The sequence below is a fragment of the Desmodus rotundus genome, chromosome 5 (genome assembly GCF_022682495.2).
Source record: "Desmodus rotundus isolate HL8 chromosome 5, HLdesRot8A.1, whole genome shotgun sequence".
In the NCBI taxonomy this organism is placed as follows: domain Eukaryota; kingdom Metazoa; phylum Chordata; class Mammalia; order Chiroptera; family Phyllostomidae; genus Desmodus; species Desmodus rotundus.
In genome coordinates, this window is record NC_071391.1 from 22,944,919 (window position 1) to 22,972,783 (window position 27,865).

The following is a 27,865-nucleotide window of genomic DNA, read 5'->3' on the forward strand; positions in this document are numbered from 1 at the left end:
CTCCCAGTGGCCGTGGGGTTGAGACGGCTCTCACTGTCTAATCCTGCTGAGTTCGGCAAAACATGTAAAACACTAAACACAACTTAAAATGTCCAGAACAAAGCAACATAAACATAGAACATCTTTACATGCAAGTGATTTATGTTAGCTCTTAAAGGTGCAGAAATTCTGCCATCCCACCTGATTCCTACTTTTCTCTTTCTCATAGCTCCAGGTTTACACCCTGTTCCGGGTGGAGTATTCCCAGTACCACCTGCAGCTGTTGTTTTAATGAAACTTCTCCCTCCTCCCATCTGTTTCCAGGTTAGTTCACAATTTTCATGGTGGATACTTGCTCATGATGGATGAGTTAGAATACCTGTGTGCTTTTTTCCTTTGTATCATGGGAAATACAAAGTAGTGCTATTTTAACTTGTCAGATTATTGGGGATTACAATTTATTTGTGTCAGTGTCACTAATCATCAGAAATGCAAATTAAAAGCATAATGAGATATCACCTCACACTTGTCAGAATGGCTATTATTAATAAAGCAACAGACAACAAATGTTGGTGAGAATGTGGAGAAAAGGGAACCCTAGTGCATTGCTGGTGGGAATACAGGTTGGGACAGCCACTGTGGAAAACAGTGTGTAGGTTCCTCACAAAATTAAAAATAGATCTAGCAATTCTAATTCTGGATACTTACCCAAAGAAATTCAAACACTAATTCAAAAAGATACATGCACCCCTATAATGTTCACTGCAGCATTATTTACAATATCCAAGATATGGAAGCAACCTAGGTGTCCATTAGTACACAGCTGGGTAAAGGAGATGTGGAACATACGTGCGATAGAATATCACTCGGCCATAAAAAAGAACCATTTGTGATAACATGGATGCACCTAAGGGTATTATGCTAAGTGAAATAAATCAGAGAAAGTCAAATACCATATGATTTCACTTATATGTGGAATCTAAAAAACAAAATAAATGAACAAACAAAACAAACTCATAGATACAGAAAACAAATGATGATTGCCAAATGGGAGGGGAGCTGGGGGACTCGGTGAAAAAATGAAGGGGTTAAGGAGTACAAATTGGCAGTTACAAAGCAGTTGTAACTACTTTGGGATGTAAAATACAGTATAGGGAGTACAGTGAATAATATTTTAACTATATATGGTGCTAGATAGGCACTAGACTTATTAGGGTGGGTGATCACCTCATAAGTTATGTCTAATCATGATGCTGTACACGTGAAACTAATATATTGAATGTCAGCTATGCCCTGGCCAGGTAGCTCAGTTGGTTAGAGCATCATCTTAATATACAATATTGCAGGTTTGGTGAATGCATAAATAAGTAGAATAACAAATCGCTGTTTCTCTCTCTCCCTCTCTAAAAATCAGTAAATTTAAAAAAATTAAATAATGTGTCAACTGTAATTGAATTTTTTAATTTTAATAATTTTAAAAATAAAATTTATTTATATCAAAATAGGGTCCTTTTGTACAAGTGGATGAACTGATGGAAATTTTCCGAAGATGCAAGATACCAAATAGTAAGTGATGAAAGCTCATCGTCTTAAGAGTAGAATTCTCATTGTTGTGTCCTGTTTACCAGCTAGCTCCCAAACCAGCTAGCCGGCTTGTAGAAGTACAAAGAAACCCAGCAGTGATCCAGACCTTCCTGGGCACAGAGACTTCTCTGTATTCTAATTTCACTAAGTAAAATGTCATAAAAGCTTATCTTTTCTATTCATGTGAACATGCACTATTATATTAGACTTGGCTTATGAAAACAATTTTATTAATTTAACAGCAGTGTTTCTCTTTTCCTTTAATTATTTAGTATCAGTACTATCCCATGCTTTGCTAACAGTAGGCTAAGAAATGAACTATAAAGTATCCAGAGTAGCACATACATATTTTTTCATAGCAGTGTAATTTTCAGCATCTTCCAAAAGTCTGTTTTTTTGTTTCAATAGCTGTTGAGGAAGCTGTGAGGATCATTACCGGCGGAGCCACAGAGCTAGCTGTGGAAGGCAATGGCCCGGTGGAAAGTAATGCGGTGCTCACCAAGGCTGTCAAAAGGCCCAACGAGGATTCAGATGAAGATGAGGAAAAGGGGGCTGTTGTCCCTCCCGTTCACGACATTTATAGAGCAAGGCAGCAAAAGCGAATTCGGTGAAACGGGCTCAAAACCTGCCTCTGAAAGAAAACTGTTACCCAGGATTCCCTTTTTGCCTCTTAAGTCATATGTTTAAAAGAGACAATGCTTTGTTACAAGGTTCTTGGAAACAAAGTTGTATTGTCATTGGTGCCTCTATCAGATGGTTCTTGAGAAAGAAAATAAACCAACCTGTGTGAATTTGAGAATGTGGAACTTATGCTCTGAGCAAAATTAGGTTTTCAGAAGTGTGAGAACAGTACAAAACGGCAGAACTACATTTTGTTCCCTCTTCAAGGGTGTCTTGTCTGTGCCGCTTGAAGACCTGTGAGTTTTCAACAGTTTTATTTTAAAAACTGGATGGCTTATGATTGTAAAGCGTTTTATCACATTTTTCTGAAAACAGTTCTCAGTCTGCTTATGTAGAGTCCTGCCTTATTGTTTGTTTTTTATTTATGGCAGAATGTATGGAATCTGTTTTGTAGTTTAAAATTTTAAAACAATCCTTTAAAAAATAAAAGGATCTCAAAAATGTCTTGTCTCCTTCTACTGCTTTCATTCAGAATTTACTTAAAATAGCTAACTTATTTTATGTTATTCAACCAATACAGTTTAAAAATAAATGTCAGCCCTGGCTGGGCAGTTCAGTTGGTTAGGCTGTCATCCCGATACGCCAAAGCTGCGGGTTCAATCTCTGGTCAGGGCACGTACAAGAAGAATCAAGCAATGAGTGCATGAGTAAGTAGAACAACATACCGATCTCGATCTCTCTCTCTCCCCCTCTCTCTATTCCCTTCCCTTTCTCTAAAATCAGTTTTTTTAAAAAGTCAGCAATACCATGAAAAGTCATACTTACTGTGTTTAACTCCATCCTCCCTGATCTTTCTTGGTACTCACTGAAAACATGAGGGATCCATTTTTAAGAGGTAAATGGAACATTTTAGAAAAACTCAGTGCACTTCCCCCAATTAACCTGAGGCAGATTGAGATATTTCATCATCATCTCTCCTAAAAGCAATTTGTGGGGATTCTCTACCCACCCACTGTCTTGTTCTAACATAACTATATTTCAGAAGGTGCTCGGTACTCAAAAACATTTTTTTTCATAGATTGCACTGAAGAAAACTATAGCCAATTAACCAAATTTAATTACAGGGAGTACAAACTTACCATGCAAATAAGTCCAAAAAGCATAAGGTTTTTGCCCTTTGTTAGTTATATTTCCTCCTCTTGACTCATTTCTAGAAAATCTATATAGAAAATCAGTTGAGACTAAGGATTGTGATTCGGCATAAAAGGAAAAAAATGGGAAAAGTATGGCTATAACGAAACTATCTTATATATTGGGTACACAATTTAGAATTTGAATTCAACTGTGATTAAATATTAATCTTATATTTTAAGATCATATTCAAATATTTATATAAAACTCTTAAAGTGGAATGAAGGTTATTGAATCACTTTTATATAAACATGTAGTAAGATTATATTTACATAAGTTGATCACAAGCACGTGTCTATTACTTTTTCCCATTAAAGCTAAAACTGCCTCAAAACAAAGTCAGCTGGCTTTCATTTGGATTTTGTCATCCTCGAGTTCATTTTCAGGCTCTGGGTTTTTTATGTCATGATTATCAACCAAACAATCTGAAAGGCACAGGTTGTACCATACAGCATAGATCTGAAATAGAACAGAGGTAGGGACTCTTGCCTGAAGTGCCCTCTTTGGATAGTGTTTTGAAGAAAACAAAATGGTTCCAAGTACCTACAATGGTCTATAATGGTGTTCCCATGAATGACAAAACAAAGTGGCACAAATGTGCATGAGAGCTTTTTTCTTTTAGCATTGTAATACAGAAAACACACCTCTACCTACCTCTGTGAGAAGTGCCACTACGTACTACGTGTATCAGAAGTGCTTCTACTGCATTTGTTTCTAAGATGTTTCCGCCTAGAAATTATCTGACCTTTAAACATATAAAGGATTATTTCTTGTTAGAAGAAAACATTTTCTAATGTTCTAACTGCTAAGACATACATGAATTTTTAGTTTTTAAAATGACTGTCTGAATATTTGACAATTCCTGTTGTGAACATAGCTGAATGGTAGCATGTTAGAAATCTGAACTTACTTTTGGAAACTAAGGGCAACCTCCATGGCACAGCCAGTCCCACACATCCAAGGACTCTCAGGTATCTGTACTGCTGGACCCAGAGAAATTGCCCCCCCAAAATCCACATTTTTCCTTTTTATAAAAACCATGACAATATCCCTACAATTCTAGAACTGCATAAAATTTAAGGACTGTATAAGTCCTTTATAAAAAATTAATCAAACTGTCCTATGGCAGTAAATTTCAAACAATAAGTTATATCTATGTTACCACACTTAGTAAAGTAAAAGGTCATAGCTACCCGGTAAATGTAAAACTGAATAACCAAATTGTACCACTGGAAAAGAATGAGAAAACAGACCACTTAGTCAGCATTTTGACTTTGGCCAATAATTACAAATTTATTTCATGATTTTGTGACCATCATCAGCCTTTGCTTAATAAAACTAAGAATTCATTTATACAGCAGTAAAAGTATAATTACCATATTCCTACATTTTGTTTTCTGCATTTCAATTCCCAAAATAAACTTCATTAAAGTTGGTAGTTCTTCCTTGACTGACATTTGTCAAGTAAAATTATATTTTTTTAAATAAAAATTTCTTCAGTCTTGAAAGATAAATTCACACCAAGAACAAAACTCAGGTACCATGTTACTGATTTAAATAAAATCATCAATATTCAACAGAAGTGTTAGCTTACCAACTTTTGGGAATAAAAGTCAAGAAAAACAATTCAGCAGTTTACTAAGTTTTCTTCTCTGTCTCAGTCCTCACCAAAGTTCTACTCTGAGCACAAAGGAAACAGTACTTTAAAAAGCAGAGGCAACATGAATGACAAGGGGGTGGAGGGAAGAGGAGTGTTACTTCAATTCTAAGGCTGCTTTTAAGTCAGAAGTTGCACTTTAAAGGTTCTCAATGTTTAGTTCAGATAAGACAAACCTAAAATTGGTGAAATCTGACTATTGCTACTAACTCAAGATACATCTGATTTCAAAACTAAATGACCCCTGGCTGGTGTGGTTCAGTGGATGGAGTGCCAGCCTGCAAACCAAAGGGTCGCCAGTTTGATTGCCAGTCAGGGCACATGCCTGGGTTGCAGGCCAGGTGCCCAGTGGTGGGGCATGCAAGAAGCAACCACACATTGATGTTTCGCTCTCTTTCTCCCTCCCTTACCCTCTGTCTAAAAATAAAATAAATTAAAAAAAAATACCCAAAACCCTAAATGATACTGACTTCCGGCCAAGATGGAGGTATAGGTAGATACCTCCTTGCACAACCAAAAGAAGGGCGGCAACAAATTTAAAAACAAAAAATGACCAGAAAAATTAAACTATGGAAGTCTGACAACCAACCAAGGAGTTAAAGAAGAAACATTCATTCAGACTGGTAGGAGGGAGGGAGACGGGCAGCTGGGGTGGAGAGGATGCATGGCAAGGCAGCGGCTGGCAGACAGGAGCAGGCAAGGCAGCAACTGGCAGACCAGGCAGTCCCACATTTGCATGTGCATAAACTGGGAACAACTGGGGAGTGAGACAGACTGTGAACCCAGGGTTTCAGCCTCACAACCTCTGACTGTAAAAGTCTGTGGGGGTTGCGGCGGCAGAAAAAACTCACAGCCTCATAGGAGAGCTCCTTGGAGAGACCCACAGGAGCCTAGAGTGTACACAAACCCACCCACCCGGGAATCAGCACCAGAAGGGCCCAATTTGCTTGTGGGTAGCAGGGGAAGTGACTGAAAGCCAGCAGAGAGCGGAGCAAGCGCGTTGCTCCCTCTCGGACCCCTCCCCCACATACAGTGTCACAACATAGCGACGTGGGTTGCCCTGGTGAATACCTAAGGCTCTGCCCCTTACTACGTAACAGCTGCACCGAGGCAAAAAAACATGGCGCAAATGAAAGGACAGACCAGAACTTCTGGCCAAAATGGAGGCATAGGTAGACACACTGTTCCTCCGCACACAACCAAAATTAGGACAACAACAAATTTAAAAACAAAAAATAACCAGAACTGCCAGAAAATCGAACTGTATGGAAGTCCCACAACCAAGGAGTTAAAGAAGGGTGGCTGGGCAGAGAGGACACGCGGCAAGGTGGGGACTAGTGGAGCGGGCAGTCCCGTATTTATATGCAGATAAACCAGGAGGAACAACTAGGGAGCAAGACAGACCACACAACCCAGGCTCCAGCGTGGGGAAAAAAAGCCTCAAAACTGACTGAAAACACCTGCGGGAGTTGAAGCAGCAGGAGAAACTCCCAGCCTCACAGGAGAGTTCGTTGGAGAGACCCACAGGGTCCTAGAACGTACACAAAACTCACCGACCCAGGAATCAGCACCAGAAGGGCTCAATTTGCTTGTGGTTAGTGGAGGAAGTGACTGAAAGCCGGCAGAGTTGAGCAAGCGGCATTGTTCCCTCTCGGACCCCTCCCCCACATACAGCACAACAGCGCAGTGACACGGGTTGCCCCGCCCTGGTAAACACCTAAGGCTCCGCCCCTTACTACATAACAGCTGCACCTAGGCAAAAAAAATATGGCGCTAATGAAAGAACAGATCAAAGCTCCAGAAAAAAAATACAACTAAGCGACAAAGAGATAGGCAATCTATCAGATGCACAGTGAAAAATACTGGTAATCGGGATGCTCACAGAATTGGTTAAGTAGGGTCACAAAATAGAGGAAAAAGTGAAGGCTATGCTAAGTGAAATAAAGGAAAATGTACACAGAACCAACAGTGGTGAGAAGGAAACTGAGACTCAAATGAACAGTATGGAGCAGAAGGAAGAAATAAACATTCAACCAGATCAGAATGAAGCAAGAAGAATTCAAAGAAATGAGGAGAGGCTTAGGAAACTCCAGGACAACTTTAAACGTTCCAACATCCAAATCATAGGGGTATCAGAAGGAGAAGGGGAAGACCAAGAAATTGAAAACTTATTTGAAAACATAATGAAGGAAAACTTCCCCGAGCTGGCAAATGAAATAGACTTCCAAGAAGTCCAGGAAGCTCAGAGAGTCCTAAAGAACTAGGACCAAGGAAGCACACACCAAGGCACATCATCATTACATTACCCAAGATTAAAGATAAGGAGAGAATCTTAAAAGCAGCAAAAGGAGACAGTTACCTACAAAGGAATTCCCATAAGACTGTCAGCTGATTTCTCAAAAAAAACCTTGCAGGCAAGAAGGGGCTGGAAAGAAGTATTCAAAGTCATGAAAGGCAAGGACCTATGTCCAAGATTACTCTATCCAGCAAAGCTATCATTTAGAATGGAAGGGCAGATAAAGTGCTTCCCAGATAAGGTCAAGTTAAAGGAGTTCATCATCACCAAGCCCTTATTATATGAAATGTTAAAGGGACTTATCTAAGAAAAAGATGATGGTCAAAAATATGAACAGTAAAATGATAACAAACTCCCAACTACCAACAACTGAACCTAAAACAAAACAAAACAAAACAAAAAACAAAGCAATTAGAACAGGTACAGAATCACAGAAATGGAGATCACATGGAAGGTTATCAGCAGGGAGTGGAAGGGGTGAGAATCGGGGGGGAAAGTACAGTGATTAAGAAGCATAACCGGCCCTGGCTAGTGTAGCTCAGGGGATTGAGTGCAGGCGTATAAATCAAAGGATCACTGGTTCGATTCCCAGTCATGGCACATACCTAGGTTGTGGGCCAAGCCCCTAGTAGGGAGTATGCAAGAGGCAACCACACATTGATGTTTCTCTCCCCACTTTCCCAGCTCTTTATAAATAAATAATTTTTTTTAAAAAAAGTATAATTGGTAGGTACAAAAATAAGGGGAGGTTAAGAATAGATATGGGATATAGAGAAGCCAAAGAACTTGTATGTATGACTCATGGACATGAACTAAGTGGGTGGTGGTGGGGGGGGGAATGTGGAAGGGAGAGGGGTGTAGGGAGGAGGGGATTAAAGAGGGGAAAAAGAGACAACTGTAACAGCATGATCAATAAAATATATTAAAAAAAACTAAATGATACTCCATCAGACCAGGCCTATAGATGAGCTCTAGTTCTTAGATTCAGAAAGCAATATAATCAGGTATAACAGAAACTCATACTAGGGGCAGTTTTAAGCAAAACTGTGCCTGTTAAAGTTTCTAATGCTTATTTTCTAGGACTATTTCTGAAAGTATCTGTGAACATTTAATAGGTTAATATAATGTATTGGGCTCAAAGGCTTTGCCCTTCTCTATCCCCTCAGGTTTCTCTAAACACTATGAATGAAAGGCTACCTATTAGAAACAGTTCAATAATACAAAATCCAATTTCGATTCACAATTGCAAACATTTTGTAGTTCTTATTTAGATTATATTTTCAATAAGATAATGCCTTTAAATGAGTGTCATTGCCCATCATCCACTGCCATTGTCATCCATTCGCTCAAATAATAATATAGAGGTGGAGACGGGGAGAAATCACTGGAGGACAGTGGATGTTGGTGACAAGAGAAGCAAGATTGCAGCTCCAGTAGAGAGAGATGGTGAAAGAAAATACGTCTTGGGACAGGAAAGGAAAAACTCCCTGTAGGCCTCTGAAATGGACTTACCTAAAGGGACGTTAAGCACCAACAGTCGAATCTATCACAATAATAGTTGTGCACCTACAGGAAGAGGGTTATATGCTCTCCTTTGTTGTCAATAAAGCAATGTATAGTCCTTTTCCATGTACATAGCATTGTAATAACCATTATCAAATGTAGTGCTCACAGAAAGTGTGAGTTAGTAAATGTCATTTTACAGATGAAAATACTGAGGCCCTAGGGAGACTGACTGGCCCGTATCATGAAACCAGTAAGAAGGCAACAGAGGAAAGACTCAAATCTAGATCTTCCTCTGAATTGGGAGCTTTGTGCACAATCCTCCTGCAGTCTAGTAAGTTTCTGGAGTCAGATGTACCACAGAATGTCAGAACTGGGAAGGGGCTTAAAGGTCAAGTCCAGTCCTTTTCCTTTACAGGTGTTGGGAATGAGTCCCGATTAACCCCAGCTAGTATGGAACAGTAATGGGATCAGAACACTGGTTTCTTGACAGTTCCCGTCTTTCCACTCTACCGTCCTGCCCCAAAATTAAGAAATACAAATGTTACACATACAAATCAGGGCATGCCAAAAGATCACTGGAAATTCCCCAAGAACACTGGAGGCAGCAGCCAGAAACTTTAAGGCTGGGAGAAATGAAAGTAAGCACCGCCACAAAACCAGAATTGCTGAATAGTCCCTTTAGAATTGTCAGACGGTATATGCACCTCACATGAGTAATCTGTCAAACTTATTAGTAACTTTTCTTCACAGAGCAAAGGTTCTTATACACCTGTCTACTGCATTTAATTGGCAAGGCATCCTATTGTGGTTCTGACACTGTTTCCACAAACCTGTTAGGCAGGAAATCATGTCAAATCCAATCTGTATGCAGTAAATAGAACCACTTTAATTCTGAAGGATAATTTACATGCCACAGGATATTTTGTCTTCGAGGGGAGCAGGAGAGCTGTAGGGAGGAATTCCACGTAGATGCTTAAGAAACATTTCCTGAGTGACTCAATGAACTAAGTGAATTTTCCTGGCCCTTAGTGATAATCCTATGAGATTCCAGGAAGAAAATGAGCTCATTTATCTTCAAAGAGCAACACCAAAACAATTCAATATAAACATTGTGTTTCTGAACTTTGCCTTGTTCACACTTGGCGTTTGCCACTTGTAGAAAGAACTCCATCAGTGAAAAGTGAGGTGGGGGTGGGGTGGGCATGAGAGTCTGGGAAGCTCCCTGTTATATAATATGCATTAAGATTTCAAGCAAACTTTGTCAATTTAGGAACTCGTGGGGCAAAACAAATCTTGTGAGTTAATGCTTACAAAAGAAGGCAAAGAGAAGAATTGTTGAGATTTAGAAAGAATAACTACAGGAAGTAAGTGTATGTGGGTTAAAGTTCCCCTCCTTCATCCTTGGAGGGGGGAGAATAAAACCTCAAACACTCTTGAGGCTGAGGCCGGTAAAGGAGTGCCGCCCCCAGGTGCTCGGGCTTAAAGCTAGTATCATCCAGCCCCTAAGCACAGCCGCCACAGAGCAACCTTAACTACAGAACCAGCTCCCGAAGTGACCTCGTTGAATGCACTGGAAAAGACGCAATTTTGTTCTTTAAAAGTTCTACTTACTGAACTTTGATCCCTTTCCAATAACACCAAAGATTTGTCCTTGAGTCTAAACTCTTAAGAATATGACTTCTGACCACATAATGCAGCATACATCTCTGACTGCAATAAAAAACAAAACAAAAACAAAAAATGGGTAACACGTATTTGGAGAAACTGCATTCCCCCACAACATAACCCTTCACTCCTCTGAAACGTGGTTTCACTACTCGGTCTGTGGCAGGGGTGTCCAACCTGTGGCCTGTGGGCCACATGCAGCCCAGGATGGCTGTGAATGTGGCCCAACACAAAATTGTAAATTTACTTAAAACATTGAGATTTTTTTGGTGATTATGTGTTGCAATGTATTTAATGTGTGGCTCAAGGCAACTCTTCTTCTTCCAATGTGGCCCAGAGAGGCCAAAAGGTTGGAAACTGGGTCAATGTCCCTCTGGCCACTTCTAACCCTGTCCCTTACTCCACCCCACCCCTCACTGCCTGTTCCAAGGTATCTTTTAATTTCTTCCTTGATATCACTGTTAACTCATTGTTTAGTAATGCTATTTAGTTTTTGTCTTTGTGTTTTTCAGTTTTTTTTTCTTGTGATTAATTTCTAGTTTCATACCATTATGATCAGAGACGGTACTTAATATGATTTCAATCTACCTAAATATATTGAGACGTGTGTCCTAACATGTGGTCTATCCTAGAAAATGTTCCATGTGCACTTGAAAAGAATGTACATTCTGCAGCTTTGGGATAAAATGCTCTGAAGATAGCAATTAAAGCCGTCTGATCTAGTGTGTCATTTAAGGCAGCTGTCTCCTTGTTGATTTTCTGCCTGGAAGATCTAGCCATTGATGTAAATGGGGTGTTAAAACCCCTTACTAGGACTGTATTACTGTCAGTCTCTCCCTGTATGTCCATCAAGATATGCTTTACATATGTAGGTGCTCCTATGTTGGGTGCATAAGTGTTTACTAGGGGTATATTCTCTAGTTGGATTGTTCCCTTTATCATTATGTAGTGTTCTTCTTTGGGTCTTACTGTAGCCTTGGTTTTAAAGTCCATTTTGTCAGATATAAGTATTGATACCCCAGCTTTTTTTTCCTTCCCATTTGCGTGAAGTATCTTTTTTCATCCCTTTACTCTTAGTCTCTGTGTATCTTTTGTTCTGAGGTGGGTCACTATAGACAACATATATATATATGGGTCTTGATCAGAGCATTTAAGCCATTTACATTTAAGCCATTTACAATTACAATAAAATGATTATTAATAGGTATGTATTTATTGCCACTTTATTCTTTTAACTATGCTCCTCTGGGTTTTTTTTTTCTTTCTTTCTTTCTCTCTCTTCTCTTTATCCTTCTCCAAACAGACCCTTTAACATTTTGTAATACTGGTTTGGTGGTAACAAACTCTTTTAGCTTTTTCTTGTCTGGAAGCTCTTTATTTCTCCTTCAGTTCCAAATGATAACCTTGCTGGGTAAAGCAGTCTTGGTTGTAGGTCCTCACTTTTCATCACTTTGAATATTTCATGCCAATCCTTTCTGGCCTGAAGTGTTTCTGTTGAGAAATCAGCTGACAGTCTTATGAGAGATCCCGTGTAGTAACTGTCTTTCTCTTGCGGCTTTCAAGTTCTTGGTCTTTAACCTTTGCCATCTTTATTATGATGTGTCCTGGTGTGGGCCTCTCTGGGTCCATCTTGTTTGGAACCCTCTGTGCTTCCTGGACTTGTGTGTCTTATTCTTTCACCAGGTTAGGGAAGCTTTTGGTCATTATTTCTTCAAATAGGTCCTCAATACCTTGCTTTCTCTCTTCGTCTTTTGGGTCCCCCTATGAGGATGTTGTTACTCACCTCATTTTTAATTTTTTTTTTTTGCTGCTCTGATTGCTTTTCCCTACCTTGTCTTCCAAATCACTGATTTGATCCTCTGCTTCAACCAGCCTACTGTTTATACGTTCTTCATTTCAGATACTGTATTCTTTACTTCTGACTGGTCCATTTTTATGGTTTCTAGGTCCTTTTTCATTCTGTTGAACATTCTTATAACCGTTATTTTGAACTCTGTATCTGATAGATAGCTTGCCTCCATTTCATTTAGTTCTTTTTTGGAGATCTCTCCTATTCTTTCATTTAGGGTCTCTTTGTCTCCCCATTTTGGCTGCCACTTTTTGTTTCTTACTTTGTCTTAGATAGATCTGCTATGACTTCCAGTCTTTGTGGACTGGCCGCATGTAGTAGGTGTCCTGTGGGGTCCCAGTGGTGCAGTCTTCTCGATCACCTGAGCTGGGTGCTCCAGGAATGTCCCTTGTGTAGGTTATGTGGGCCCTCCTGTTGTAAACTGAGACTTTTTAAAATAAATTATTTTCTTGTATTGATTCTAGAAGAGGGGAAGGTAGGGAGCAAGAAAGGGAGTAAGACATCCATGTGAGAGAGAAGCATCGATCAGTCACCTCTTGCACGAGTCTGGATCAGGGAACTAACCTACAACCCAGGCATGTGGCCTGGCCAGGAACTGAACCAACAACCTTTTGGCTTGTAGGACGATGCCCAGCCGAGCCACAACAGCCAAGGCATAACTGAATCTTGACTGCTATTAGCCCATCTGTGCGTGGGATTGACCCTCAGGCTGGCTGACTGTGAGGCTCAACCCCGACCACAAGTGCGCTGCTGTGCAACTGTTTGCCACCCGAAGCAGAATTCACCTCCACAAGGTTTGGTGCCTGCCAAGATCTTCCTTTGGATATGCTGCCTGTTAAGCTTATTGGATCCTGCTCTAATGTCAACTGAAGCTGGCCGCTGGGTGTTTGTTCTGGACCTCTTAGAAGGGACTCTGGTGCAAGCCAATGTAATACGCTGCCTGTGACTGGCCTTCACCAATCTGTTTGGAGCTACAAGCGATCTACAGTTTACGGCTGCCTCTGCTGGGCCTGGGTGCATGTGGGAAGGACTAAGCTGTGCACCAAAGCCGGCTTTTACCAGCACCGGGCCTGGGAATAGGCCAGCAAAAGTCCCAAGGCACTGCAAGATCTGCCTTCACCTCATGGCTGCCTTTTAGGCTCAGTCATTGGAAGAGTATCTAGCTGTACTCCTCAGTACAGCTAACACCCTGTGTTAGCTCCACAGGGTGGGGTGAGAGGGAGTTCAAAGGGGAGGGCTACTGCTTTCCCCTAGGCCGATGCCACAAGGAGGGGAGTGTTCCATCCAAGAAAGATGGCCTCTGCAGTGTGGGGAATGACAGCACAGGGATCCTGGCAGTTGTCTCTTCAGCTCCCTTCCCAGAGCCACAAACCCCAGACTCTCCTCATGCAACTTTAGTTGACTCTGCCAGAGCCCAGGGTGAGTGGCTGCAAAGGAAATTTTAGGTGTTGGCCCTTTTAGAGGGTGCCTGCGTCTCCTGCAGACTCCCATTGCTCCCTGGCAGACAGAAGCCCTGCAGCTTTTCGCACCAGATGTTATGTGGGCACCTCTTCCTGGCTCTGGTGTTCTGGGCTGGGGAGCCCAGGTTGGGGTTTAGATCCCACACTTAGGGGAAACTCCCCCACCCCTGCAGCTGAGATATCCCTCTGGAACCTCAGCTGCCACCTGTGGAAGCGGGGCCAGCCCTTTTCATGTCTCTGCCCTCCCTACCAGTCCCAATGTGGATTCTTCTGTAAATCCTTGGTATAAGACTTCAGCTAGTCTTTAGTTGTTTGTTCAGGATGACTGTTCCATAATTCAGTTGTTAATTCCAGTCTGGTCCCAGGAGGAGGTGAATGTAGCTTGCGCCCACTCTTCCACCATCCTGGATCTCTGTCCTTATTGCCCTCGATAGGGAGACCCCTTGCGTGATTTCATCCCCTGCTGTCGTGGCAGTCGGCGACCACTCCAGCAACCTCGTGGCTCTGCCTCTAACACAGTGTCTCTGTCTGACAAACACACGCACACATTTAGTCACAAGTTATGTCAGGAATTGTGGACACTGAAGGTCCTCAACAATACTGCTCAATACGCAGGGATTTCTATATGATTTCCTTATCAAAGAAAGGAGTTCATACTATTTTCATCTGAAAACACTTACATCTAGTTCTGGAATTCTAATCCAATCAATACACCCATGTATTGTATCACAGTGAATTTCTCAGTAAAAACTCCAGACATTTATTTCCTTTTATGTTACATCAATATATATTTAAAATATGTATTTTTTCCCCTCAACTTTCAAAGCTTACAAGTCAAAGAACTTCCTCTCTCTAGATCCCATAAATCATAACTGCTTTCATTCAGGCTCAAGAGTAATTTTGTATAAAAGAATAAGCTTTTTAAAATCAAGCAACTCTCCTCTAGAACGCAAGGGCTCTGGGGCTCTGCTAGGTCAGGTGGGGGAAAGGCAATAAATAGGGGCAGTGGGGGGTTGGCAGTAAGACTATATACAGCCCTTCTAACACAAAACATCTGGAAGGAGGAGGGTGGGAGGCTGTGTCAGAGGGGCAAGAGTCTAAACAAGGTCATGGCTTATTCTCTTCCATTCTTGGGTGTCTGAAAGAAAAATTACCCGGATAACAGAAGACAGGTCCCAGCCTCCTAGGGGAGACAGCCACAGTCATGATAGAGAGGGGGTGGAGACACAAGGCAGCCAACCACTCCAAAGATGGGTGCTACCTATGAAACTCAAGATAACAGAAAGCTTCTTTGATCTGTAAACTTGTACTCATAAATACAAACCCTCAAAATAGAATTCAGTGCATCTTTCAACAAGTCTTTTCAACACTGATACACAATAAATATTCTTCATTTTGGAATCAATGCTATTAAATAGAAATGTACTACATAGCCATTTTCCAAAGCCAGTAATAGTTGAGAACAGGTGTTCTGAGTGGAGTAGATAATACTGCTGCGGTAGGGAGCATACATGTTAGGAGCTAACAAGGACCTTACTGAGGACTGCATCATAGTAGGGACTGAAGACCATCTTGTTATAGTTGACCAGGCGAACGAATTTAATAGCGACTTCCTCCAGCTCCTTTTGGACTGGACCCAATCCCCCAGGAACTGTGGGCAGTGGCTTCTGATGACCTGAGGCAAGGCAGGTTTCTAAGAAAGCCAGGATTCGGGAATCTGTGATATAAAAGAAAGCAGTTGATTGTTTCTTGCGCAGGGTGACTATTCAAACTTCTGATTATGCTTCAGTTTTTAATTTAAACATCACCTTTTCAGGAAAGGCTTTCCTGACCACCCCCTAGATCAGGTACCCACAGCACCTTGCACTTCTAAACAGTCATCCCATTTGTAATGTTTCCTTCCCCCCTTTACACGGGTAGTTTCATGAGAGGAGGAACGATGGCTTATCGTGTTCATCATTCTCTCCCCGGCATCCAGCTCAGCGCCTGGCATGAAACCTGGCCCCTGTGAAAGCTCATGATACATTTGAAAAGCAAGAGCAAATGTATGAGCATAAAAAGGGAGACTAGAGTGTTAACAGGTTCTGCTCCCAGAGGAGCAGGACATACTGAGACCAACATTAACCACTGTTGAAGATCATACAAAAAGTGGGATGAAAAATAAAGCAGGAATTACAAATTCAAAAACGAAAAGAGTGCACTAGCTGGGTGGCTCAGTTGGTTGGAGTGGGATCCCACACACACCAAAGGTTGCAGGTTTGATTCCCGGTCAGGACACACACCTAGGTTGTGGGTTCAATCCCTGGTCAGGGTGCATACAGAAAGTAACTGATCAATGTTTCTCCCCGCCCCCCCAACCCCTTCCTCTCTCTCTAGAATCCATAAACATACCCTAGTGTTGGAATTTAAAAAAGAGAGAGAGAACAGAGAAGATTCCAGCACGTTGGCCTGTCATCTGTCTTTTCCCACTAAGCCCACATGAAAAAAGCATGAACTCCCTGCTTTAATGCCTGTAATGGAGGGCCATGGAGTTGGGGGCATTTGTAAAGTTGTCCTACTCTGAGGAATAATTTAGGTTGATGCTTTTTTAGCCCATGCCCTTCTACAATACTTATGCACTCTCCTGTGTATCCTCATCAGCCAAAAAAACTAAGTATAAGCCTTGTTTCTTACAGATTTTATTACAAAAGCAATAGGGACGTTTATATTGAATGGTCTTTCTCACACTACTTGCCCACCCCCTGCCCTGGGGAACCCTCTCTGGTGCCAATGACTCGCACCCATTAGAACACACTGACAGAGAAATTGCTAACTGGACGGGTGCAATCACCCCTGTTCCGAAGTGAATTTGCAAGTGGTTTTCTAAGGTTCCCAGAGCTGGAAGCCTCACCCAGAAGTATTGATCCTCATATTGTTCCTACCTGAGGGCTGGTTTTTATCTCCATGCCTATAACTGGATGCTACTAAACAGCCAGGATGACAGGACAAGGAGCAGCTTGTTAGCCAGCAGTCTATTTACAGGCACTTTCCTGCATCTCTACCAAGGTCAACAATATTAATCCGGATGATCCGAGGACCTGGCAATATCTTTAAAAGGCTGCTCCACCAGAGTGATACACAGGTGAAATTGTGACCGATGCAGGGCTGGGATAAAATAATTTTTCAAAAACACTCATCCATGTAACTCTTTTTTTTTCCTCCATAAAACATGAAAAAAAGTTTAAAATATTCTTTTATTAAATAGAATAATTTTTTAAAAAGCCACAGTATTAGAAGCAGGCCCACTAGTGGTCCAGCCTTCTACCCCAAACTCAAATCAGATAACCACGAATTATTCAGCTATTGCTGGAGCAGGTTTTTGAACCAAGGCCTGCAGTTTCAAAGTCAGAGCTTTCAGAACAATGATGGCTGCCTGGTCACTTGCCCAAACCTTTGGGTCCCTCTAATCACGTTGTGGTGATCCCTGCTTTCTGCCTTCCCCCAAACGTACCCATGATCCTGCGGATGGGGTCATCGGGACTGGCCACGGCCTGGATCTGGCCCTTGAGTACGGTCTCCTTGTCCATGGTAAAGGGAGCAAACCCACTCAGGGAAAGGCAGCTGCTCACCTCCAGGCAGACCTTCTCCCCAATGGTAGTCAGGACATCCTTCAGATGGAAGGAGCTTGAGCAGGGAAGGAAAAGGAAAAGCCAGGGAAGAAAGAACCAATAAACAGTGCACATCTGCCCTTCCCCGGTAAGAGTCACGATAACCAATTCATGGACTGATGTGTTCAAAGGGAACATTTGTGACTTTCCTCCCTGCCCCTAATCTCTCAGGCTGTATACACCTGATTCAGGGACTGTCTGTCTCCCCTGTCCCCTCTCCCTCTTCCTCTTCCTCTCACTCTCTCCCCAGTCCCAGAAAGGACAGTAGGAAGTGGAGAACTCAGATTATATCAGGACCAACAACCCAAAACCCAACTTCCTACTAGCGTCTGTGTGGTGAGATAAGCCTGGAACTGACTTAAGAATATCTTGAATATCTCTGGAACAATACACAAGGAACCAGAAATTTGGTAGCTATGGGATAGAAGTGGGAAACTTCATTCAATACCCTTTTATCCTTTTGATTTTCAAAACATGTGAGTGTATTAACTACTTTAACAGAATAAATAAAATTGAAATCCAAAAGTTAAGAAAACTAGTATCTGGGGTTCCTGGGGCCTCCAGGCTATCCTCAAGAGTCTGCTGGGAGCCCTCCTGCTGCTGGGTATCCTGTGAGAAGGCAATTAATTGCCTTGGTTTGGTGTCTAGACTCTTTGAGCAGTAGGACTAGTGAGAGCAGATGTGCAGGCCCCGGGGCTCACTGCTGGCACCAACCCTGACTGCAGGGCGGGCATGGCAGTGCAGGGCTGGACTCCTAAGGAAGTGCCAAACAGGGGCCCTCTCATCAGTAACTCTGACAGCGCAGTTCTACTGGAGGGGGACCTGGGTGACAGCTGGGCGTTACACCTGTATAAGGGCCTCAGGCTAGGCCTCAGCTCAGCAAACACCCTCCTGGCCTAAGTCAGGACTGCTGAACCCCTAGTTACAACACGTGGGCATGCTCCTCACCACACCAAACACATGTGTGCTTGTGCAACTCAGCAGTAAAATCCCTCTGTTTTGCAAGGATGAGAATGTCTGGGAACATTCCTCTTAAAGAATCCTTTGAACTGGACCTTGTCAGACCTTGTTTACTTAGAACCATTCCAAAATATTCTACATGCTGTAAACCACACAAATCACCTAATCTGATTTCACTGCAAGAGCAATTAGAGCAGCTGCCCTCAGAAGTGGGGATTAGTGCTGGCTGATAGAATAACCCATTGATACCCAGCATAAAATGTCTATGAGGTGTGTGCAGAGGGCAGAAAACTTGAATCGTGTACTGCATTGTGCTGTGTATAATGGCTCCCGTGCATAATGTGCACCCACATTTCGTGCGCATTGTACACAGCATTATTAGACCCATGGCAGGCAGTCATTATACCCGTGTATAATGCGCATCCTTATTTTTCCCTTAAAAATTTGAGCAAAAAGTGAACATTATACACAGCAAAATATGGTACGTATAACTCGGGGGAATACAGCTTGTTTCTTATATGTACTTTCCTTAGGGCTGTGTTGTCCAAACTGTTAGTTGGTTGTGAAAGCTATTCAGGGGTAGCAAACAGTATTTTTTAATAGAATAGAACAGAAATATCAGGGTGTGTTAAGCACAGTTAGGATAAGTTATATAACAGAAAATATATTTCTTAGTATGGGCCCTGGTCAAAAACCTTTGAAAGCCACTGTCCTAGAGCCTTGCGAACCCCAGAGTGGATTCTGACTTTGTATGACTCCGAGTAAGTTCTGCGGGGGCAAAGAAACTTGGAGAGCGATGTCTCCTCCCGGTTCCTAGATTCTGCTCTACATTCAGACGTCTGCTCTCTGCCCCCCTGCTGCCTCCCACCCCCCCACTAAAGGCCCACCCACAGCTCTTAGCCACTTACGGCAGACGCAGATCTGTCAGCAGGATCTTCACGATCATCTTGAGTTTCTCAGCAAAGCTGGCCTGGCTGGAAATTCCTGAGGCTGCCATGCTGAACGTGACCAGCAACACGGCCCCCAGGATGGTCAGCTGCTCCAGCTGGAGCTGCAGCTCTTGGAAGCGAGACTGGTCCATCAAAACTGTCTACAAAGAAAACAGAAATCATCCCTGAGCTGTAGATTCCGGCTGGCCAGCAGAGGGCGGTGGGGCCACAGCCAAAGTTTCCCTCAGATTTTTCTAGTCATTTCGGAGCCACAGAAATCACATGTGAATTATTCCTCTATCTCAGAGCCCCTTCCTCATTAAAGAGGCTGCAGTAGGGCATACTCGTGAAGAACATGAGACAGACTGGGTGTGACCCAGACTCTCATTTAATAGCAGCATGACCTCACGCCACTGTTTTCAACTCAGCCCTATGCAGAATGGGGCTTCCTACTTCAGAGGGCTGTTTTAAAAATGAAAAAAAAAAAAAACAACCCCACCCAAAAACATGCACATGAAGTGGCTGGCAGAGCCAACATGCAATAAATGGAAGTTATATCATTAGATAGGAAAGAGCAATGAGACACAGAGTGAGGGTGGCCTACTCGCCCCAGTCTGTCCAGGACTAAACCGGGCTTAAAACCAAAATTCCTAAGTCCAAGAACCAGCACCACCATTGTAAGAGTGAAACGCTCCCTCTCTGACTCCACCTGATTCAGGACCGTCAAGCTAACAGCTCCTGCTTTGTCAGGCATACAGGCATGCTAAACATCAGAGGAATTCTGCTTGTGGCTTCAGTGTACCAAATCTGCCCCTCCCATGTTCCATTTCCTTGATGTAAAAGAAGCCTGAACTCTACTTTCTGAAGATAGATTTGCGGATTAGGTCTCCCATCTTCTTAGTTGGTACCTTCTAGATCAATAAACCTGCCCTTACTGCAGACTCCTGATGTTTTGAGTTTTGCCCCTTCCAAGCGTCAGGCACACGGACTTTGGACAGGCACACCACCACTTCCCATAAACACACACCAGTCCTGGGCAAACCCGTCAGCTAGTCACCCTATCCGGGAACTGAGCGAAGGGGGAGAGAAAGTCCTTGAGGGCAGAGCCTGCACTTACTCACCCTCAGTACCTAGCATGAAGGAGGCTCTTAAGAACCGAATAAATGAACAAGGAAAGAGGGAAATGAACACTAAAAAGAAAAGGTGAGAATGACAGATAACAACCCAAAGCCTCCTGGAAAGCAGTCAGTGAGTGAATTTCCCTGACTGTGTCCCTGTGTTAAAGACACCCCTGGGTCCAACCGGGCCAAGTCCCCTGTGTGGAGGGAAAGAGCAATAGCGAGGCTGAGGAAATAGGACTTGTGATCTGATTTTTTACAGGTTAATCAAATAAACTTTAAGCACCTATCTTGCTATAAGAAACTGATACACCAAATCAAGTTATAACAATTTGGGGTCTTAGCCCAGAATTCTTCTCAAGAAGTAAAAACTATCTTTGAAGATTGAGACTCTATTGTTAAACACAAATGCTTCAACCGACTTCTCATCAGCCTCTTTTATTTTTACCTCACTTTGCTAGACAGCAGTGCCCTGGCTTTGATGCCTCCCAACACTCTGCAGCAGGTGACTTTAGGATGCAAAAGATTTCCAAGGAACAATTCTGAGCGTAGACATCTGTCCCCAGTGAAAACACCATCCTCTTCACAGCTATTTTTTTTAAGGCTGAAAACTGCCCTCCAGGAGAAAGCATGCCACTATTCAGAAGCAACTGCCCCCTACCCCCAATTCAGCACCCTCTTCAGAGCCTCCTCTGGCACAAGACACGGAACTCAGAGGCAAGAAGTGAAACCTTAGACTTACAATGAATGTCTTGAAAACAAATAATAAGGAACTTAGAAATAAGGCTATTTAGAGAAGTAGCAGCATCTGAGGCTAGAGATCAGAAGCCTGAGTGCCCTCAAAACACGGGGGAATCTACACACCAAACCCACTGTTCGCAGACTAAACGGGGAAATCCCGTGGTAGTCATCTCCTCAAAGGACCACTGTGACTAGAAGTGCTTACTGTGAAAAACACACGAAGAGAAACACTGCTCTGCATGGAAGGGGAAGAAGTCTCTTTAGATAAAACTGAAAGGCAACATCACTGCTACTGTTTAATCAAGGTGAGTAACAGTAGGAGAGTCGTTCAGCAGCACAAGTTGGAAACCCCGTACATTGCTGATGGGACTGTAAAGTGAGCAGCTACTTTGGAAAACAGTTTGGAAGTTCCTCAAAATGTTAAACTTTAAGAGTCACCACATGACCCAGCAACTAATCCTAGGTACATACCCAAGAGAATTGAAAACGTATGTTCCACACAAAAACTTGTACACAAATGTTCAGAGCTGCACAATCCGCAATAGCCAAAAAGTGGAAACAGTCCAAATGTCCATCGACTGATAAGCGAAGAAACAAATGTGGTACAGCCATACAGCCTTGAAAAGAAAAGCTGACACATGCCGCAGCATGGGTGAACCCTGAAGACATTATGCTGAGTGAAATAAGCCAGACACTAAAGGACAAATATAACTGCACTCACATGGGGCAGCTAGAGTAGCCAAAATCAGAGACACCAAGTAGCACGGTGGTTGGCGGGGGAGGGAGGGAAGGATGGGCCACTGTGTAAAGGGCGCAGAGTTTCAATCTGTGAAGATGGAGAAGTTCTGAAGAGGAACGGTGGCGAGGGCCGCACAACAGTGTGGACGTGCTGATGCCACTGAACTGTACGCTTAAAAATGATAAATTCTCTAATGCATATTTTACCCAATAAGCAAAATACAACTTAAGAAAAAAAGGGAATGACATACTGACCATACCGACACATGCTATGACACGGATGGACGTAACTACGGATACTTAGTGAAGAAACTGACACAAAGGCCAGTACTGTATGGTTCCGTTTAGTTAAAATGTCCAGAGCAGGCACATCCACAGAGCCAGCAAGTGGGTCAGTGGCTGTGGGGGGCAGGGGTGGGTAGTGACTGCTTATGGACACAGAGTTTCCTTCTGGTGCAGTGAGAATGTTCTGAAACGAAATAGTGGTCACGGTCCCGTTACTCTGTGAATATACTAAAAAACCACTGAATTGTACAATTTATTAAAAGGGGAAATTGTGTGGTATAATGAATTTATCATAATAAAACTATTATTTTTTTAAAAGTTCAGCAGCTCACAAAGAAAAGAGCAGTGAGACCGCTCGGGGCACTCACCTCAGGGAACGGTCTCCGGAGGTGGTCCCATTTCAGAAGCTTCAGGTACGCGTAGTTCTGGACGGCAACGGGATTTGGCAGGAGACCGTCCCCAGAGCCAGTGGCCCCTCCCCCAGCTGGCAGGGCATTTTTATACTTCTGGTTCATAAGGTCCTCTGCAGCTTCTTCCAACCACTGGGTGACAAAGTCCAGGGAATCTGTGAAAAACAGGGCTGTGAACATTACCAGGACACTCGGGAGGGATGCTTCTCGGAATTCCTTTAGGGGAGATAAGATCATCCTGGAGGTGTGGTACGGTATAGAGTATGGACTTTGGAATCAAATAGAACCTGGTCCAAATCACAGTATCACTAATTACTGGCAGAGTGATTTTAGGCAAATCATAATCTGTCTGAATACCAGATTCCTAAAGCAAAGAAATGCACGTCATGTCAGTCTGTTCCGAGGATTAAACAAGATCGTGAAGATAAAGCACCCAGCCAGGACTTGCATCCTCAGATGTTTGGCAGACCTTCGCTCTCTCGTCTTCCACCCCTGGCTTTTCCTGGTCTAGACCTTAGTCTCCTGTCAATCTGCTTTACCATCAGCCTTGCGGGAGGGGAGCTCTGTCGCCCGTTTCATGTGCATCACACAGCATTTGGAGCACTGTCAGGGGGACTGGTGGTCTTTCATCCACCATCACGCTCCCCTTAATTTTCTAAACTGAGTAATGCCCCAGGGACCCTGAGGGACATGAGAAAGAAAATGAGGTTTCCGTCCACATTATCTGAGCAAAAAATTCCTCTGACGGGTCACAGAACATGTTGCAGCTCTGCCAGTGGAATCCACCTTGAAACCAGGGGGCAGTCAAGATCATGGCTGGAGTTCACTGTTCGTTGCTGCAAGAGGACACAGCTCTGCTTCTGTTAGCACACGGAGTGTACCGAGCTCTTGGCTCTGAACTTTGCTATTCCTTTAGCCCTCTGCCAACAGCATTCTCCATAGCCCGCCAGCACTGGGAAACCTTGGTACCTATTATACTGTGAGTAGTAAGTACTAGACTCTGATCAGCTCAGGGACTGTTGTAACGCTTCCATTCCAGCAGTGTATCCTTCACTGGGCCCCGGCTGCTGGCACGTGGTTCCCACACTAAGGCTCTTCAACCTGTCAAACTACAACCCGAGTGTCTCCTGAGGGGCGGTACAATACTGCTGGAGGAAGGGAGCTGTGTGGTCAATCAATTCTGGTCAAAAATCTCTCAAATCTATGTCCACATCTGTCAAATGAGGTTAAAAATAGGGCCTACCTCATAGGCTTAGTGTGTGAGGGTTATATATGTTAATGCACATACGTCCTTGGCACAAGCCTAGTATGTAATAAACATCAGTCACTCTTCCTCCAGTGCTGATATTTCTACTCTGCTCCTTCCTTCTCTTCCTGGCCCCTGCACCATCTCGAACTTCTCTCTCTGGGGCTGGATGAGCAACTGCTCCGGGCTGAAGGACCTCTTCTGTTCAGGCAACACAACCTATGCCGAGACTGTCACCTTCATCTGATGATCAGTAAAGTTAGAGGTCCAACGGGACTAGTCATATAAACTGGACCTGAAGATTGCAATTTACCCAATTTACAGCTGCCACTGCAGAGACCCAAGAAGTGCCCTAGAAATGCAACACACTTTTGGATTCTATATGCATCTGTTTTCCTGCAGTTGTCTGAGAGGTTATAAAAATAAGACTTCTTCTGGGTCTGAAAATGGAAGATTTGTGAATGTGAAACAAAAGCAAAGTGAAATTTGAAAGGTGAATTCAGTGGTCACAAGAAGTTTGTCATGTTTTTAAAATCAAGGCCAAGCATATAATTTCCCTCAAACTGGTATCTTCATTAAAAACCTATTTAAGGGTTCTTCATTCCTTCACATTTCTATTCTTATATCCTACTTATATTTCTCTTGCTTGTCAGTTAAATTTTGTTTTCAAGTAATAATGTCTTGTGCTCTTCTGTCTTCAAGTGAGACCATTCTCATACTAAATTTTAGTTTTGTTTTGAAAACAATATTGTTATGCAACAAATTACAGCAACTAAAATGAAAAGACACAGGCAACAAAAGAGCACCACTAAACATTAACCGTACTTGGCTGCTTCTCCAAAAGCTCTTGAAACTTCTTCCTTTCATATTCGACTGACTGCTGCATGAGATGTGGCCTGATGCTACTGACAGCAAAGTTCGCCATGTCCACTTTCATGAGGTCTAACACAGAAAAAATTGCCCTAAAAGAAAAGAGATAAAAGGACTTAGAACTAGACACTTGTAAACATTGTTTTTACAAAAAGAGGTGAGTTGATCTGAGACAGTCTGTTCATCTCAGAAAAGGTGGCAAGAAAAGCTAGAAAAATCATGAGAAAGTAGATTAAGAAAAACAAATTTAAAAAACACATAAGCTTAAATAATAGTTTGAAAAGGCTGCAAATTTTTAAGCTGCTTTCTGTCTCCACTCCCTTTACCCCTTGCCCCCAAGCAAACACAGTTCCCCCCATGGCCTGTCTAGACCAGAACGCATTCCTTGGCTTTGGGTCAGCCCCCAAGGCAGCCACAGAGGAAGGAAGGAGCCCAAGACTTGAGGTTAGGGGCAAAGAGCTCACCACCTGGTAGCTACTTTCACATAGCTTAATTCACTTTCCTAAGAAACAAAGAAAAGTAACTCTCCTTTCTCCTCTCCTCTTACCCCAGTCTCTTCAGTTGCAGGGCATACTTTATATTTAGTTCTGGTGGCATAACTGCTGTTTCATTCTCTGAATGTACCCAACGAGCAGACTTGACTTAATCATCCCATTTTAAGAACCTATCTTTTGGAAATAACCTAAAATACAGACGTAAGTTTTCTGCAGAAAGATGTTTGTTGTATGGTTAAATAGTAAATAATTATACATAATCTAATTGTCCATTTTAACAAAAAAGGTTTTATATGAAAAGAATATTTTGCAGCCATTGACAATGCATACAGGAGTTTTTTAAACAAGTTTATAAAACGGTAATGCAAGAGATCTTTGTGGTGTTGAAACTGTTCAGTATCTCTTTTTTTTTTCATTTTTCTAATCCTTACCTGAGGATATATTCATTGATTTGAGAGAGAGAGAGAGAGAGAGAGAGAGAGAGAGAGAAAGGAAGGGAGGGAGGGAGAGAGAAAGAGAAAGACTGATGTGAGAAAGAAATATTGTTTGGCTGCCTCTTGTATGCACTGTGACCTGGGATCAAACCCACAACCTAGGTATGTGCCTAGGGATTGAACCCACAACCTTTTGGTGTGCAGGACGATGCTCCAATCAACTGAGCCAGCTGGCAAGGGCAAAACTGTTCAGTATCTTGAATTTGGCAGCAAATACACAAACTTAAACAGGTTTTTGTATGATAAAATCACATTAAAAAAGACCTATATATATTTTGTCTCTAAGAGACCCACCTCAGAATGAAAGATACACACAGACTAAAAATAAAGGGATGTGAAAAGATATTTCATGCAAATGGAAAGGAAGAAAAGTTGGGGAGCAATACTTATATCTGACAAAATACACTTTAAAATCAAGGCTATGGTAAGAGACAAAGAAGGACACTACATAATGATAAAGGGAACAATCCAACAACAGGATATAACCCTAGTAAACACTTATGCACCCAACATAGGAGCACCTAAATATGTGAAGCAAATCTTGATGGGCATAAAGGGAGGAGAGCAATAGAAATACAGTCATACTAGGGGATTTTTAACATCCCATTGACTTTAATGGCTAGATCTTCCAGACAGAAAATCAACAATCAGACAGTGGCTTTAAATGACATACTACATCAAATGGATTTAATTGATATCTTCAGAGCATTTCATGCCAAAGTTGCAGAATATACATTCTTTTCAAATGCACGTGAAACGTTTTCTAGGACAGACACATGTTAGGACACAAAACAAGTCTCAATAAATTTAAGAAGACTGAAATCATATCAAGCATCTTCTCTGATCATAGTGCTATGAAACTAGAAATCAGTCACAAGAAGAAAACTGAAAAATACACAAAGACATGGAAGCTAGATAACATGTTATTAAACAATTAGTGGGTCAATAAGGAGATCAAGGAAGAAATCAAAAGATACCTTGGAGGAAGTGGAAATGAGAACACAACAATCCAAAATCTGTGGGACCCTGGCAGAGTAATCCTAAGAGGGAAATTCATAGCATTACAGGCCTATCTCAAGAAACAAGAAAAATCTCAAATAAACAATCTAACTTACCTTTAAAGGAACTTGAAAAAGAATGACAAAGTCTAAGTGAATAGAAGGAAGGAAATAATAAAGATCAGAGCAGAAATAAATGAAATAGTCTAAAAAAGAAATACAAAAAATCAAAGAATCCAAGAGCTAGTTCTTTGGAAAGATAAACAAGATTGAGAAGCCTCTAACGAGGCACATCAAGAAAAAGAAAAGAGGACCCAAATAAATAAAATCAGAAAGGAAAGAGGAAAAATAACAACTGACACCAAAGAAATACAAAGGATTTAAAACAATATTATGAACAACTATATGCCAACAAATTGGACAACCTGGACAAAATGGATACATTCCTAGAAACATACAATCTTCCAAAAATAAATCAGGAAGAATCAGAGAATCTGAATAGACAGATCACACCTAGTGAAACTGAAGCAGCAATCAAAAAACTTCCAACAAACAAAAGCCCTGGGCCTGATAGCTTCACCAGGTTGCTATAACATTCACAAATCAATAAATGTGATACACCACATAAACAAAATGAAGGATAAAAATCACATATCATATCAACAGATGCAGAAAAAGCATTTGATTAAATCTAGCACACATTTATGATAAAAACTCTCAGCAAAGTGGGAATAGAGGGAACATACCTAAACATAATAAAGGCCATATATGACAAACCCACTGCCAGCATCTTACTTAATAGGCAAAAAATACAAGTATTCCCATTAAGATGTGGAACAAGACAGGGATGTCTGCTTTTACCTTTCTTATTCAGCACAGTGCTGGAATTCCTAGCCATAGCAAGAAGACAAGACGAAGAAATAAAAGACATCCAAATTGGAAAGGAAGAAGTAAAACTGTCATTATTTGCAGATGACATAATACTGTACAGAGAACCCAAAAGATGTCACCAAGAATCTATTAGAACTGATAAATGAATTCAGTAAAGTAGCAGGATACAAAATTAATATCCAGAAATCAGATGCATTTTTATATGCCAATAATGAACTATCAGAAAGGGAAATTAA

At 42.0% G+C, this 27,865-nt stretch overlaps 2 protein-coding genes across 10 annotated transcripts in view; one reads left to right on the forward strand and one right to left on the reverse strand.

Annotated features, from left to right (window-relative positions):
* CSTF3 (cleavage stimulation factor subunit 3) overlaps nt 1-2,677 on the forward strand; it is a 71,026-nt gene extending 68,349 nt beyond the window's left edge. The window contains exons 19-21 of the mRNA XM_024558694.3: nt 209-303; nt 1,485-1,545; nt 1,972-2,677. Coding sequence (XP_024414462.2) covers nt 209-303; nt 1,485-1,545; nt 1,972-2,174 — 359 coding nt within the window. The 3' untranslated portion in view covers nt 2,175-2,677. The remainder of the gene's footprint in view (nt 1-208; nt 304-1,484; nt 1,546-1,971) is intronic.
* The window catches only part of TCP11L1 (t-complex 11 like 1), a 41,106-nt gene continuing 15,484 nt past the window's right edge, over nt 2,244-27,865 (reverse strand). For 6 of the 9 annotated variants that reach the window (XM_024558929.4, XM_024558931.3, XM_024558926.3 and 3 more), the window contains exons 6-11: nt 24,708-24,844; nt 22,595-22,791; nt 19,324-19,505; nt 17,299-17,471; nt 15,346-15,525; nt 3,423-10,544 (exon numbers count right to left, since the gene is read on the reverse strand). In XM_024558929.4, coding sequence (XP_024414697.1) covers nt 10,492-10,544; nt 15,346-15,525; nt 17,299-17,471; nt 19,324-19,505; nt 22,595-22,791; nt 24,708-24,844 — 922 coding nt within the window. In that variant the 3' untranslated portion in view covers nt 3,423-10,491. The other 3 variants (XM_053924049.2, XM_071221412.1, XM_024558932.3) reach the window with 3 other exon arrangements.